At 40.3% G+C, this 11590-nt stretch overlaps 1 protein-coding gene across 1 annotated transcript in view; it reads right to left on the bottom strand.

Annotated features, from left to right (window-relative positions):
• Nucleotides 1-9011, bottom strand: part of LOC306748727 (uncharacterized protein) — a gene marked incomplete at its 5' end in the record, with an annotated part of 11102 nt that extends 2091 nt beyond the window's left edge. The window contains 3 exons of the mRNA XM_079231939.1: nt 1134-1316; nt 6831-6950; nt 8975-9011. Of these exons, the coding sequence (XP_079088065.1) occupies nt 1134-1316; nt 6831-6950; nt 8975-9011 (340 nt within the window). The remainder of the gene's footprint in view (nt 1-1133; nt 1317-6830; nt 6951-8974) is intronic.
• Nucleotides 9012-11590: the final 2579 nt, after the last annotated feature.

Raw genomic sequence — 11590 nt, 5'->3', positions numbered from 1 at the left:
TGACGTCTCAGTGGCAGGCTTCACTCAAGTGCCGAACAGCGGCAAGCGAACGTCACTCGTCGAGAAACTGACAAGCTGAGTGGGTGGAGCGACATTTCCTAAATCAGTTTTATAGTCATAGTAGGGAGGAGCTGCGTTCTTTTGTCAATACCTAAGTGTACAAATTGATAGATAGATAGATAGATAGATAGATAGGTACTGTGTGTCCTTTTGTAGACTTAATACTTACAATATGCAATACTGCTGTACTATACTGAACCACTAGTTCTGCTTTACACTTGTTGTGGAAATCCCCAAAAACGCTGGAACATAATATTATCCGTAGGCGCACACAGCGTGGTGAATTTCACCGACTTCCAACGCTACTAGAGAGAAACACAGTAGCCAGTTTGTTTTATGCTTCTATTTTTTTTTAAATGTCTTTTTTCCCCCACCCTTACCATCTTTTATTGGCTATAAAAGAATAACGCGCCATGTCACAAAGCTCAACTCTTCTCGGTCCAATGGAGCACCTTTGGGTCATTAACGGCAAGTTGCTTATTACATGTTTTAATGTGCTAAAGATTTCACTTCTGGTCAAGAGAAAAGAGAGAGCAGGCGTGTGCTGCGATTGTAAAGCATGGCTGTTATTGAAAAAGTAAAACACGATAGAAGCTTTGAGAGAGGTCCGATCAGAAGCACTAATGTTTTATTTATTTATTTCATGACGTAAATGAATCTACCTTTAACTATACCGCAGTACATGCTGTGAATACTTCAGTAAAGTACCTGTAACTCTACGTCAGTACATGGTGTGAATACTTCCTTACAGTACCTGTAACTCTACCGCAGTACATGGTGTGAATACTTCCTTACAGTACCTGTAACTCTACCTCAGTACATGGTGTGAATACTTCAGTACAGTACCTTTAACTCTACCTCAGTACATGGTGTGAATACTTCCTTACAGTACCTGTAACTCTACCTCAGTACATGATGTGAATACTTCAGTACAGTACCTGTAACTCTACCTCAGTACATGGTGTGAATACTTCAGTACAGTACCTGTAACTCTACCTCAGTACATGGTGTGAATACTTCCTCCAGAACTGGTTCCATCAGTTTAAAGTGATGAAGAAACAAACAGAACCAACCTGCTCTTTGTATCCGGACTTCCGGGTTGAAAACAGCGTCCAGTAGCTTCCGTTGTCGCTCGTTCTCCTCTTTAGAAGCAGAAAGTTCCTCCTCGTATTCTGCAATCGTTCTTTCAAACAGCCCAAATATCTCTTCAGCAGCCGCAGTTAGTCGCTGCTTCACTACAGATCTCAGCATTTGGACTTTAGACATTTTCACAACAACAGAAACGTTTTCTCACACAAACTCCGTCACAAACCCCGTTTCCTCTCCATTAAACTGTGACCAGCTGTGTTGCTGACCACCTTCCCCATAGAGAGACTCTGCTGGATCAGGACTGAAGGAGCTACCTGACACTTTATCAACGCAACAACGAGACGCTGCTAATATGTATTCCTGCAAGACGCCATCTTGTTCGAACCGTGTGACGTTACCGGATGGAACTTCCGGGGAAGATGCTCTTCAGAATAAAAGTCCAGAGGTTAAACACACGCAGGAAGATAAATGACACACAGAAAAAATACAACATTTAAAGAATGGCGTTCATTGAAAAACACTTTTATCAACACAAGTTCAAATAAAGATGTTGTTTCCCTTAAATGAAAAGGTAAATGATATCTATTTATTCAGCCTTTATTTAAATGGAAGATACAGGTAAAACGTTGTGGTATCTGCGTATAATAATAATATTAATATTAATAATGTTAATGTTAATAAAAATAATAGTAAATCTAATATTTAATCTGTTTTTGTCCTAATCTAATTTTGTTCTTCGGTTTAGGAGTGCAGGTAGGAGACGTCACGGTCAGCTGTAAGAGAACATGAATGTGACACCTGTCTTCGCTACTACACCTGTGTGGTGTGATGCCATAATATAACCATGATGGTTTTCACTCTCAGGGTTTTGAGTGAGCAGACATTTGCCGTAGCCATTAGTTATTGGATGCGTAGAAAGGCGTAGAAATCATAATTAGAGTAAACAAGTCCAAGGAGGCGGTGTATTTAAATGGTACAACCCAGAGGAATCCCTAAAGAGATTAAAGTGAGACATGAGCTGTAAGCAGGGCCTCAACTCCATATTTTACCTGGATAACACCAAACACAAATGTTGATTGGATCAATTATATCCATTATAACCAGCAGTGATTCATTATTCACACAAATGAGGCTCTTAGGGCACTAAAAGATGCTTGGCATGGCAAGTTTATTTGTATAGCACATTTCAACAACAAGGTGATTCAAAAATGCTTCACATAAAACCATTAAAAGCATCAAAAAATAATGCAGAAGAAAACAAGATTTAAAACAATTAAGAACATTCATTAAAACATAAAAAAGTCAAGAAAGCAATAAATAGAATAAAAGTTGCAGGGCAGTTTAAGAAATAAAATGCGGTAGTGAGATGCAGCAATTGATTAATATCCTTGAATCTGTTTCCATTAAAGGCAGCAGCAAACAGAAAAGTCTTCAAGCTGGATATAAAGGTGCTGAGGGTCTCTGTGGTCTCTGGTGGTCTCTGAGGGTCTCAGCAGACCTGCAGCTTTCAGGGACCTTGTTCCAGATGTGTGGAGCAGAAAAGCTGAACGCTGCTTGTCCATGTTTAGTTCTGACTCTTGGAACAGGAAGTAGACCCGTAGATACTTAGGCCCTAAACCATTCAGTGCTTTATAAACCAGTAGCAAGATGTTAATGTCAATTCTTTGTTGGACAGGAAGCCAGGACAGGAAGCCAGAACTGGAGTGATGTGATCCATTTCCCTGGCTACAGGAAGCTGAATGGCACAGCAAAATAGACGAGCATTAGATTGCAAGCTGAAAGAGGCGGAGCATGTCAACACTTTTTTACTTATTCAACCAACTCAGTTTGAAGATCGACACATATGTTTTTATTAGATTTTCAGAGCTCTGAGAAAACAACAAATCAAAGTCTAATAGATTAATGGTATTTTTAAACGGAAGAAAGAAAGGTTCATGTTTTTATGAGACAGTCTAACCGGTGGAGCTCTGCACATGGAGGCTCCCTCGTCTCTCACCACATTTCAATAAACGGTCCCGAATATATAAAAACGTTAAAAGAAAAAAAGGGGGGTGGCAGTGTTGGGGAGGATGTTCATTTCTGTGCTGTTAATATGCACCGAACAGATCAATAAACAGAATATGTAAAGCCAATAAAAGTACATCACACCATCATATAAATCTGTCGAAACATCAACTTATCACTACATCAACAAACTACAGCAACCAGATCAACTGTCTCACTTTAAAACCTTTTAAAATCCAATCTAACCAAACTGAGCGATTGTTATATGAAAAACTGTAAATCATAGCTTGTTTGATGAAAAAAAAGCCCCAAACTGCTGTATTTGGATGTATTGAACACCATGTGTAATACGCAAGAAAAATATATGGTTTGGTACATGAAAAAATTTAAATGTCACATGTGCGCAAATGTGCCCTAGTGGACATTTTGGAGTCCTCACCTGAATGTTCTTTGTACCAAACCCTTGTTCTGCTCCACTTTATCAGTCAAGTCAACCTTTGCAGAGAGAATGTTCACATATTGAGCTATGATTTGGGTTAGAGAATGTTCACATATTGAGCTATGATTTGGGTTAGAGAATGTTCACATATTGTGCTATGATTTGGGTTAGAGAATGTTCACATATTGTGCTATGATTTGGGTAGGAAGAGACCCTTTTTAGTTTGGGTATGCAATTTTCAAGGAAAGGGCCTAAAAATAGGTTGGTGTTCAAAAGGTTGTGGGACAGTGTTGATGGTACATGGACTCGTCTTCTGACCACTCAAAAGCAGTCGCAAGCGTCTTCAAACTTGATGCAGCTAACACAAAGCTGGCCAAAGCATCACGTCTCCCACACAGCAACAGGGATCTCAGTTTGGTCCTGATCCTCTATAGACCCGTAGGTTTGTCCTGGGCCTCTATAATACCTCAGTTTAGTCCTGGTGCTCTGTAGACCCCAGGTCTATTAGACCTCAGTAGTCCTGGTCCTCTATAGACCTCAGTCTAGTCCTGGGCCAATATACCTCATGTTTGTCCTGGTCCTCTATAGACCTCAGTTTAGTCCTGATCCTCTATAGACCTCAGTGTAGCCCAGGTCCTCTATAGACCTTAGTTTAGTTCTGCTCCTCTATAGACCTCAGTGTAGTCCTGGTTCTCTATAGACCTCAGTTTAGTCCTCATCCATTATAGACCTCAGTGTAGTCCAGGTCCTCTATAGATCTCAGTGTAGTCCTGGTCCTCTATAGACCTCAGTCTAGTCCTGGGCCAATATACCTCAGGTTTGTCCTGGTCCTCTACAGACCTCAATTTAGTCATGGGCCTCTGTAGACCTCAGTGTAGTCCTGGTACTGTATATACCTTAGTCTAGGACTGGACCAATATACATCAGGTGTGTCCTAGTCATATATAAACCTTAGTTTAGTTCTGCTCCTCTGTATACCTCAGTGTAGTCCTGGTCCTCTATAGACCCCAGTGTAGTCCTGATCCTCTACATACCTCAGTTTAGTTCTCATCCTCTATAGACCTAAGTTTAGTCCAGGTCCTCTATAGACCTCAGTGTAGTGCTGGTCCTCCATATGACCCTTAGTGTAGTCCTGATCCTCTATAGGCCTCAGTTTAGTTCTGGCCCTGTATAGACCTCAGTGTATTCCTGGTCTTCTATAGACCTCCATCAGTAAACAGACCACCAGAGAGAAGAGTGTCTGGTTCTAGAGAGTTCAGAAGATCCAGATCCAGCAGACCAAGGTCCAGCAGAGACCAGTCCACCGTGGACCGATCCAGATCCAGCAGAGACCAGTCCACCGTGGACTGGACCCAGATTTAGTAGAGACCAGTGCACCGGGGACTGGACCCATATCCAGCAGAGACCAGTACACCATGGATAGATCCAGGTTCAGCAGAGACCAGTCCACCGTGGACTGGATCCAGATCCAGTAGAGACCAGTCCACCTTGAACTGGACCCAGATCCAGCAGAGACCGGTCCACCGTGGACAGACTCAGATCCAGCAGAGACCAGTCCACTGTGGACAGACCCAGATCCGGCTTCACCTGCATTCTCGGACTTGCAGTCGGAGCTCCGGAGGGAGGAGGAGAGCTCAGCTCCCGGCAGCAGCAGTGTCCCCTCCTCCTCCTCCTCCTCCTCCTCCTCCTCTTCCTCTTCCAGGAGCAGAGCTTCTCCTCTCTGGGAGCCCGACACCACGCTGCTGAACCAGAACCAGGACTGAGAGGGCAAACTGTAAGACCCTGCTGCAGTAAAATGAGCGGTTTTCTAAATGGACCCTGGTGCTCAGAGACACTATCGCTTTAGTCCACAGGGGGCGCCAGAATCAACACATCATGAAAATTCCATGTTCTAAATAAATAAAGTTGAAAATGAGAAGTGTGGACTCATTTTACAATTAAAATATGTTTTTGTTATTACAGAGAAAGTAAAGTATACAGATAAAGGTACTATTGAGTACTAATATCAGTTGAAGCGTGAAAATACCCAACTCTATCCATATTCCCCCACATCAGCTGCAGCTGAATTGTTTCTACTCTGTGTGGGTTACCATGTGACGAACTATGTGGTCCTTGCGCAGGAAGTTTTTACCGCAAACGGAGCAGCTAAATGGTTTCTCTCCTGTGTGAATCCTCACATGCTTCTTCAAATTTGCCTTGCGGCTAAAACATTTTCCACACGCTGTGCAGCTGAATGGTTTCTCTCCTGTGTGATTTCTCATGTGTACCTGTAAACTCCCTCTCCATCCAAAAGACTTGTCACACACTGAGCAGCTGAAAGGTTTTTCTCCTGTGTGACATCTCATGTGTCTCTTCAGAGAACCCTTGATGCCAAATCCTTTCCCACACTCGGAGCACCGAAAGGGTTTGTCACTAGCGCTACATTGCGAATCACTCACAGGAACTTCATTGTTTTTTAAAGAGCCTGACTGAGGTTCTCTTGTCTCCTTCAAATCATCATCACTGACTCCAGTCTCTGGTTCAGAGGTGTCAGTATCAGTGTCATTAAATCCCACACCAGCAGGAACCGTTGAGCTGCTGGCTAGATGCTCGAAGTCCTTGTTCTTCTCGGTTTGGTTTTGTTGCACCTGTGAGGACTCACTGACGCAATCGTGTCTTTTAAGCTGATAATGCCAAGTAAACCTTTTGTCACAAACCCTGCATTTGACCCGTTTCTCCCCCGTGTGCACCGTCATGTGGTATAGCAGATACCCCTTTTGTGCATATCTTTTACTGCAGACAGAGCAACTAAATGATTTCTCCCCTGAATGATATATCATGTGTTTTGTTAAGTGTGTTTTTTGAGAAAAACCTCTACCACAAACTGAACAATTAAATGGTTTCTCTCCTGAATGGCATGTCATGTGTGTCTTCACGTAATAACGCTGGGAAAAGCTTTTACCACAAACTGAGCAACCAAATGGTTTCTTTTCTGTGTGGGTTTTCTTTTGTGTCATCAGATTTGCCTCACGGCCACCTGACTGAAGTTCTCCAGTCTCCTTCCAATCATTACTGTCATCAGTCTCAGGTTCAGAAGAGTCATTCTCGTTATCAGTATCTGGTTCTGGATGTCTATCTGGATTTGACTTCCTGTCTGGTTCTGGTCCGCCACAATCCTCTCCATCGGCTTCTGTTTCATTCTGTTCAGTTTGTCTTTGATGAAGCTGTGAGGACTGAGCTTCCTCTTCATCATCTTCACTCTTTACAGGAGTGCATGAGAACTTGATACTAGCCTCCTCCAGCCCTTGAAGCTGCTCTCCCTCCTGACTGGTCCAGAGTTCCTCTTTAATGTGTGGGGGCTCTGGGTCCCCCTGTTCCTCTTTAATGTGTGGGGGCTCTGGGTCCTCCTGGTCCTCCTTAATGTGTGGGGGCTCTGGGTCCTCCTGGTCCAGACTGTAGATCCAGTCCTGCTGTTCTTCTTTGATAACAATCCATTTGTGGATGTCTGAAGTAAAAGCTGAAAGACAAACAAACAGCCATTAACTACAAGTGTTTGTTATCTCGTGTAAACAATCACAGGACTTTCGTTCAGCAAACAGCTGTATGTGGCCAGTGACGAACTAAAAGTAAACGTTGAGTTTTGTTAGGTGACTGTCAGTGTCTTGCTAGTCAAGACTCGTTTGTCGGTCCGGTTAACGTCAACCACGGTTTTCCTCAACCTAACGAGTTTGTCCTGTTTATTTTTTAAAGACACTATGCATGTAATGAGTGGAAACTAACACCCCGTCCAGGACACGTCTAAAACTGACGCTGGAGGGGTACGCAGAGCGTCACACTTTGAAGATTAGAACCACTGACCAGTTTCTGTATTTCACGAGTTGAGGGTGAGAATGTGTTGCCCAGGTGGCAACCTTCAGTTCTGAAATGTGAAGCTGATGCTTCTTGTTAAAGCTGCATTCTCTTTCCTGATGACCGGGGGATGACTTCTCTGGTTGTATAGAAGTCTATGCTTCATGTGTTAAAGCTGCATTCTCTCTCCTGACCACCAGGGGTGACTCCTCTGGTTGTATAGAAGTCTATGCTTCATGTGTTGAAGCGCAATTCTCTCTCCTGACCACCAGGGGGCGACTCCTCTGGTTGTATAGAAGTCTATGCTTTATGTGTTAAAGCTGCATTCTCTCTCCTGATGACCAGGGGGTGACTCCTCTGCTTGTATAGAAGTATATGTTTCATGTGTTGAAGCTGCATTCGCTCTACTGATCAACAGGAGGCGACTCCTCTGGTTGTATAGAAGTCTATAGAAAATGTCTCTCTCACACCATCTCAACCTCCTTCACCACCAGCAAATGCAACTCATTTATATCCTTCTTTAATGACAAAATCATTGCAATATGTTCCGTTCAAAACACAGCACTGAAACCGCCCAACTGAAAATCACAAACGACATACTCCTCATCCTCCTCAGCTCACCAACTCATCACCTCAGCGGCGCCTTGGACACTATCAACCACTTCACCCTCCTCTCACGTCTCCAGCACTCCATTGGCATTACTGGGACTGCCCTCTCCCGGTTCCCTGTCCTCTGCCACCACAGAACATCTTATCCATGCTCTCATAACATCCAGACTTGCTTATTGCAACGGCATCCTCTAAGGCTCACCCAACAAAATCCTCAACAAACTCTGATATGTCCAAAACTTACAAATCCCTAAACAACCTGGCCCCTCCCTAATTTTCAGACCTTCCACGCCCTAACCCCTTGCTTGTTATGAAATCCATTAAAACAAGGTTTTACTTTCATATACTTGAATTTTTTGAAACTCGTTAACTGGGATGTCATATTTTCTATTTTGCAATTTTCTATTTTGCATGACGAGTCCATAAACAATGTCTGCTTTATAAAAATAAAAAAGTTATGCAATGGAAATAAATAAATCAAAATGAATTACTGGTGGTTTTGCTATTGATACAAAATATGTTAGACAAATTATAGGTAAAAAATTGGTAAAAAAATATCTTTATCATAACCATTCACTGGATCGATTCTTTACACATGAAATGGATTTATTCTGATTCAGGAGTCATTTTAAATATTTAGTTTGTAACATGAATTTATGTTTAATAGACGTGTAAATATAGTTCCTGTAAGATACTAAACGGTCTGAGATAAGGAGAATAAGAATGAGAATTAATGAAGCAGATAATTAATGACATGCAAATCTGAACTCTCTGACTCTGGTTACATATGTAAATATAATTGCTAGTTAAATCCTCACTGTACAGGATAAAGCACTAATGTCTCAGAAGTGATGTTGATATCTTTCTGCAGGTTCTTGGTCTCTTGCTCCACATCAGTGGAAACGTGAACGTGTTTCCAGCGAGAGGAGAAATAAAAACACCAACCTGCGGGGTTCAACCCGACATCCAGCTGTTCATCCATCGCTGCTCTGCTCCGGTAAGATCAATACACCCGACTGGTTCAGCTCACGGCGCTCCTCACTGCTTTGTACTTCCGGTGGAGGGGTCAGCTTTCAAAATAAAAGTATTTAAACTCTGAACACTGAACTGAACACTGTAACTGGTAAATCTGTTTTAGTTTTCTTCAGAAAAGATCTGTGATTACCTAAAAATGTCAAATTAAAACCGACACAAGGAGAATAAGTCATTTCATCAAAAGGATTGTTTCATCAAAAGGATTGTTTATAAAACAGTGTGAATGAAATGTATATATATATATATATATATATATATATATATATATATATATATATATATATATATATATATATATATATATATATATATATATATATATATATATATATATATATATATATATATACCTCAGTTGTAAGTAGACCAATCTCCAGGTGATCCATTTGTGCTTTCGACGGTTTTTCGAAGGAGGCGATGCCGGTCAGTGGCAGAGTGGTGAGTATGTTTCTCAGTTTCATGGCACATATTATTGATTATTATTAGCATCTACCTAGCTAGCCAACTAGAAAGATAACTAGAGGACTAGAGGTTCTGAGAACGTGCCACCCCGTCACCTCTGTTGTGAGTAGACCAATCCAGGAGATAGCTAGATATTCATAATCAATCATTTGTACGTGCCAGCAAACTAAGAAACATACTCACCACTCGTGCATAAGATAAACGTGTGTCCCGCTATGAGTACATTGTTTGCATCTTGCAATAAATATTAATGTTCTTTATCACTTTGTGTTGTGTCTATTTTCCTTTTCTGATTTTGCAAATTGTTGTCTATTGTTGTCTGTATGAGTTTTTGTCCCATCGACTTCACAGCTGCCAACCAGCTGCAGGTATTGAAGAGCGCCCCCTTCAGCCCCATGGCCACATGTGAGTACTGCAGCCAAAGTAGAGCATAGTGACCTAATAAAGATTAAAAAACATACCTAAAAGTTCAGGTAATTGATAGAACACGACACATAAAAGCTGTAATTCCTTACTATTGTACATACTGTATGTGTAAACAAAAAAAAGAGTATATTTAACTTAACAGGAGCTTTTTAGTGGGTTCCAGGTGTTTACATTCTTACCTCAGTGATTGAGAAGTGTTCTCCAGTTTAAAATGATGCTGCTTTGTGAATGGTTTGCATTGTTATTACAAATTATCACAGAATCCAATCAAAGAAGTGGGTGAGATCCAAAAAAGAAAATTAATTGGTGAATTAGATAAAATAAAAAAAGACAACGTTCATAGTTACTGTTCATATTTTGTTGTTAGTTGGCAAACAAATATAAAATAGACACAGAGTGAAGATGAAGGTCTTTCCTACGATGATGAAGACAAGTGAGACTTTGATGAGTCAGTGGAAAATAAAATCAATGAATTTCTGATCTGGTCAACACAGCTTCATGAACATGAAGTAATGGCACTTTTGCACCAGAAGATGTCACCATTAAATAATATATTACACTCTGAAAGTCCAGCAACCAGGTGGTGCAAATGGGATTGATATGTGCAGCAGAGTGAAACTACACAGACCACAATGGTGCTGTTTCAGTAGCAACCAGAAGAATGTTTCTGTTCCCTTTTCACTTTATTCACCTCCATCTGCACCGACTCTTACACAGCTGGTAGGTTGAACACTCTATTTCAGTAATCAGAGATGCAATATTATTAAACCTTCTTCAAAATTAAAAAAATATATAAAAAAAATATATATATTTAAAAAAGAAAAAATACAAATTAATTGTACAATGACCAAAACAAATGATGAAAATACGTGCTGTAACACTGCCAGTGTTTAATGAAGGAGAAGGATACAAAATCATCTTTTCTTTAGAATTGTTCTGTCAGTGTTTTCTGAGAATATTTTTATGATATATAAAACTAACAAACATTGTTTAACTGTATAAATAAACACAAACTCATTCATGAATTATATATTTATTGCTAATAAATAACATCCAGATATTTAGGAATGTCAAGTCCCTTTTTAATTTAGTGAATTCAAACTAATTTCAAGTCACTGATAAGGAAATTAATACTAATGTTAACCAGTTAGGTCTCTCCTGTTGTCATCTTTTTATTTTGTCTTTGTTTGTTAGGTTTTAAAAATAACAATTGGGAATATGAATATTTTTTGGGAGTAAAATTAAAGTAAAAATCTCATCTTTATGTCATGTCCCTTTATGCTGATGATATGCTATTATATATTTCTAATACTTGCAAACTGTTGCTGCTCTATATAAATACCTTGTAAACATGATGTTCATTCCTAGTTTTTGCCACATTATTCTGAATCCTTAGTTAATCATTTGAGAATAGTTTATTAAAATGTCCTTCATTTGACTTGAGTCAACTTGGAGATGTTTAATAGACCAACACTTATTTTTAAATAATAAAATCCTCTGAAACAGTTAAATGAGAACAATCTTTATTGTCTGAAAAGCATCATAACAATCAACAAAATATCACTTTTTAAATCATGTATGATGAGACAGGAAGAGATGCAGCCACTGAAACCAGTAGCAGAGTCCCAGTGAGGCAGC

This window comes from Taurulus bubalis (assembly GCF_910589615.1).
Source record: "Taurulus bubalis genome assembly, chromosome: 16".
Lineage (NCBI taxonomy): Eukaryota > Metazoa > Chordata > Actinopteri > Perciformes > Cottidae > Taurulus > Taurulus bubalis.
Note: the sequence above shows the minus strand (reverse complement) of the source record. Positions and strands in the feature narration are given on the sequence as shown.